The 3,730-nt window shown below is 38.0% G+C and overlaps 1 protein-coding gene across 1 annotated transcript; it reads right to left on the bottom strand.

Annotated features, from left to right (window-relative positions):
• Nucleotides 1–227: 227 nt before the first annotated feature.
• LOC145098447 (uncharacterized) lies at nt 228–3,530 on the bottom strand. Its single transcript, XM_079036083.1, has 4 exons — nt 3,513–3,530; nt 3,184–3,436; nt 964–1,162; nt 228–897 (listed from the first exon to the last, which is right to left on the bottom strand). Exons 1-4 carry the CDS (start codon nt 3,528–3,530, stop codon nt 228–230), a joined length of 1,140 nt encoding a protein of 379 aa, XP_078892209.1.
• Nucleotides 3,531–3,730: the final 200 nt, after the last annotated feature.

Genomic DNA, 3,730 nt, shown 5'->3' with positions numbered 1-3,730 from the left:
AACATAACCACAAACATATAGGTAACAAAATACAGATACAAAATAAACAAGCATCAAACATCCATATGTAAATCCAAGCACATCCAACAAACATCCATAACTAAATCCAAGAACATCCAACAACTTAAACACAAAACAAACACATTATCCTTATTCCATATCTAGTGGATTAGAACTAGTATTTCCTTCTCCATTCTTTCCTTCAACCCTTTTACCCAACTTCTTTTTTATAATCCTTTCAGAATACTTCCTTTTCCTTGTAGTGTCTTTTCCTTTAGGTTGTTTTCCAATACATCCTTCACATTTGTTACCCCCTTCATTGGTTTTTGTTCCACTTCCTCCTTCACCTGGATTACTGCCTTCATTTTTTTTGTTCCACTACCTCCTTCACCTCCATTACTTCCACCATTGTCTTTCTTTTTCCTTTTGACCTTAAGTTTTTTGGGCTTGTCAACTTTAGGACATGTAACCTTGTTATGTCCAACCTCTTTACACACACTGCATAAAATTCTCTTTCCAACCTTTGAGACCATGTGCCTTGTAGCCTTTTCAATAGGGTCCTTTCTTCTATTTACTTTAGGTCTACCTGGCAATCTTCTCCTCAAAGGTGGTAGTGGTGGACTATAGTTAGTACATGGCCACATATTGCTCCCGTTCATCCCCTTCATTGGATATTTGTAAGTGTTCCTGTAAAATGCTCCAAAGTACATTGGATCCACATAACTTCCAACATCCCTGTTAAGAAAGGAAATGGTTGCAACTGAATGCACACAACCATAGCCATTCAATTGCCACACTCTACACGAGCAGGTCTTCTTGTCTAAATCCACCACGTAAGTCTCAGCCAAGTTTCTTGTCTCAAACTGGTTTAAACCAGTTGGTAGAACCAGCCAGTATCTAAACACATTGGATGGAAGTTAGTTTATGTTTATAATAATCAAACTAAAGATATTAAATATTTACCTTTGAGCTTTTTTAAGTTTATTAAGTAATGTTGTAATTGCAGGACATGGTTTAAACTCAGGCCATGCACTACCTTTCATGCTCAAATTAAGCTGCCTTTCCATAACATACAATCTAATTTCCTCAAGCATTGTGATAATTGGTTTTTTCCTTGCCTCTCTTATGACATTGTTAAAACTTTTAGATAGTCCATTTTCTACTGCATCACACATCCAACTGTGACAACCTTATACTTTTACACTGAGCAATCGATCCATATATCTATAATTCACTTGAATTTAGCATCTTTTAATAGTATATTGAGTCCGCGCTAGTGTTTTACGCTTAATATATCATAGATATGGACCTTAGGGAGGGTTAGGAAGGGTGTTGCATCACAAAATCCAGCCAAACACATCAAGAGAGGTGTGTGCGGCCGCACACTAGTGTGTGTGGCCAAGCCAACCGCACAACCAGCAGCAAACCCCTCCAGCCTCACACTCAACCCTATATAAAGTAGAGGACCACCCTTCCATTCACTTTTGGCTGCATCCTTTCTCTCTCTATACTTTCTCTCTCTAGAAAACCACCCAAGAACACCTAGAAGACTCCCAAAACGTGAAGAACACCATCATTTTACTTGTACTAGAGGTGAAACACTTGAATCCAAGCCTCAAAATCATAATGTTCTTCATGTTTTTCATCCTATGAAGGAGTGCGGCCGCACACCTTCATCAGGTGGCCGCACACACTCATAATACCCTCCAAAGTGAGAGTAAGGCCACATAATCAACACATGGGACTCGAACAAGGAGTGTACGGCCGCACACCCTTGTGTACGGCCGCACACACACCTTGTACGGCCGCACACTCTAGTGTGCAACCTCACTCACAAGTCTGGCCACATACCCCAGCCGCACACTCACCTTTATGGCCATACACACACCCTAATACTCATATTTGGCCTTAAACTTGCATAGATCATTGGGTATAGAACATGGGACAGTTAGTCTTAGTGATTCCATGACCTTAGAAAGGATTTCCCCTCATGTTTAGTCATGAAAACACCTTAGCCCTAACTTATATATGTGTCACCGTATGATTAATAGGGGCTACTTGCGTTCAGAACATCCGTTGACACTCAACACTTATACGAATCGCAAACTTGAACCCTGCAGTAAACGGTGAGTTCATACCCCTTAATGAACCTTTCCGACTGTTTTTACATGTTTTAGGGAGGGGGGGGGGGGGATACAAGTCAAATGTACAATATATGGAAATCAATCACATGTGATTTACAATTCATAGTACAAATCACATGTGATTTATCACTATGCTTTATAAAAGAATTTTACATTCTTACAACTGCTTTGAGAACAAAACTATTTTCAATATCTAAATCCATTTCTCTTGTTAAATTGTTATTAAATTATTTTCAAACTGTGTTTAAGTTACAGGAAAGACACTATTACATCCCAACTGCTAGCTACAGTTTGAGTCGGCTAGGCTCAGAGGTGGCACTACTTCACTACACTACGCATGACCGGGAAGGTCATCAGGTTCTTTACTACTACATCAGTCTGGTCACCTGAGGGGTTACCCTCTTTATCCATCATAATATACTAAGACTTAAGTCTAAACTAACATCCCAAAGTAAGTAAATATAAATTACTAATGGAAGTATGCACCACTACTACTGACAACAGGCATAACTTTTCCTTATCCACATTACATACTGGAGAATTACTACTATACTTTTACATCTACAAGTTTTCAAGGATAAATCTTACATGCAACGTAAAGGACTTCACTTACAGTGTACTTTTTGGAAAATATAGGATTTTATAGGGTTTTCTACTACTTATAATCATAAATTACAGTGTTTCATACTATAAGTTTCAAAACATTTTATACATCAACCACACTAAATTCTTATGAAGTCACCAGCTTTATGCTGATGGTCGTTTTCAAAATAACTTGTATCCTCAGGTCAAAGATAGACAGGTACAGGTGCAACATTTTGGAGAAGATGGAGCATACAAGATTTCATCTCTTATTTTTGTTATGATTTTGGTGTCTATTTAAAACTTTACAATACACGCTTGTATTTAAACGCACTATGTAAATGAAATGGTTGTTGTTTCTTGCTTTTACTATTATGCAATTGTGATGATATTGTACATGACGTCCTCCACCCCGAAACGTATTCCGCCGTTATCGGTTTTGGGGTGTGACACCTACCCTCCTGAAAGAACGCTCTGCACCATGACTTAGGGTTCTTCTCCATAAGGTATTCAAAGGCTGCAGGGTTCAAAATTTGGATTTCCTTCATTTCTGCATTAAACAAAGGCTTAGTGGATGCCTTGCATGCCCTCCAAAACATCTTCTCATAATGCACTCCTATAAATCTTTTCCTAAAGTTGGCTAATATATGCCTTGCACACTGCCTATGTTCTGCAGTAGGCAAAATTTCTATCACATCTTCCAACAAACCCTACACCAAAAAGTAAAATTATTAAAACAAACAACAACAATTAGACTAAAATTAAAGGATATGGTAGTTAACATACCTTATGTTGATCTGACATCAAAGTAACACCAAAACCATTTTCCAATCGTAGATCATCCCTTAAATTCTCCAAAAATCATTTCCAATTCTCCTTGTTTTCCAAACAAACAACTACCCATGCAATTGGAAATATGTGATTATTAGCATCCCTACCAACTGCACATATTAACTCTCTTGTACATAAGCCTTTGAAGAAACACCCATCCATATTTATTACTC

Source organism: Lactuca serriola, chromosome 4 (genome assembly GCF_051521515.1).
Source record: "Lactuca serriola cultivar US96UC23 chromosome 4, Lser_US96UC23_V15, whole genome shotgun sequence".
Taxonomy (NCBI): Eukaryota; Viridiplantae; Streptophyta; class Magnoliopsida; order Asterales; family Asteraceae; genus Lactuca; species Lactuca serriola.
Note: the sequence above shows the minus strand (reverse complement) of the source record. Positions and strands in the feature narration are given on the sequence as shown.

What these genes read in the sequence shown, in the direction of transcription:
- LOC145098447 (XM_079036083.1), bottom strand. An exon ending in CAGAGCGTTCTTTCAGGAGG is followed by an intron (nt 1,163 to 3,183) that starts GTAGGTGTCACA and finishes TGTGTGATGCAG; the next exon opens with TAGAAAATGGACTATCTAAA. An exon ending in AAACTTAAAAAAGCTCAAAG is followed by an intron (nt 898 to 963) that starts GTAAATATTTAA and finishes CAATGTGTTTAG; the next exon opens with ATACTGGCTGGTTCTACCAA.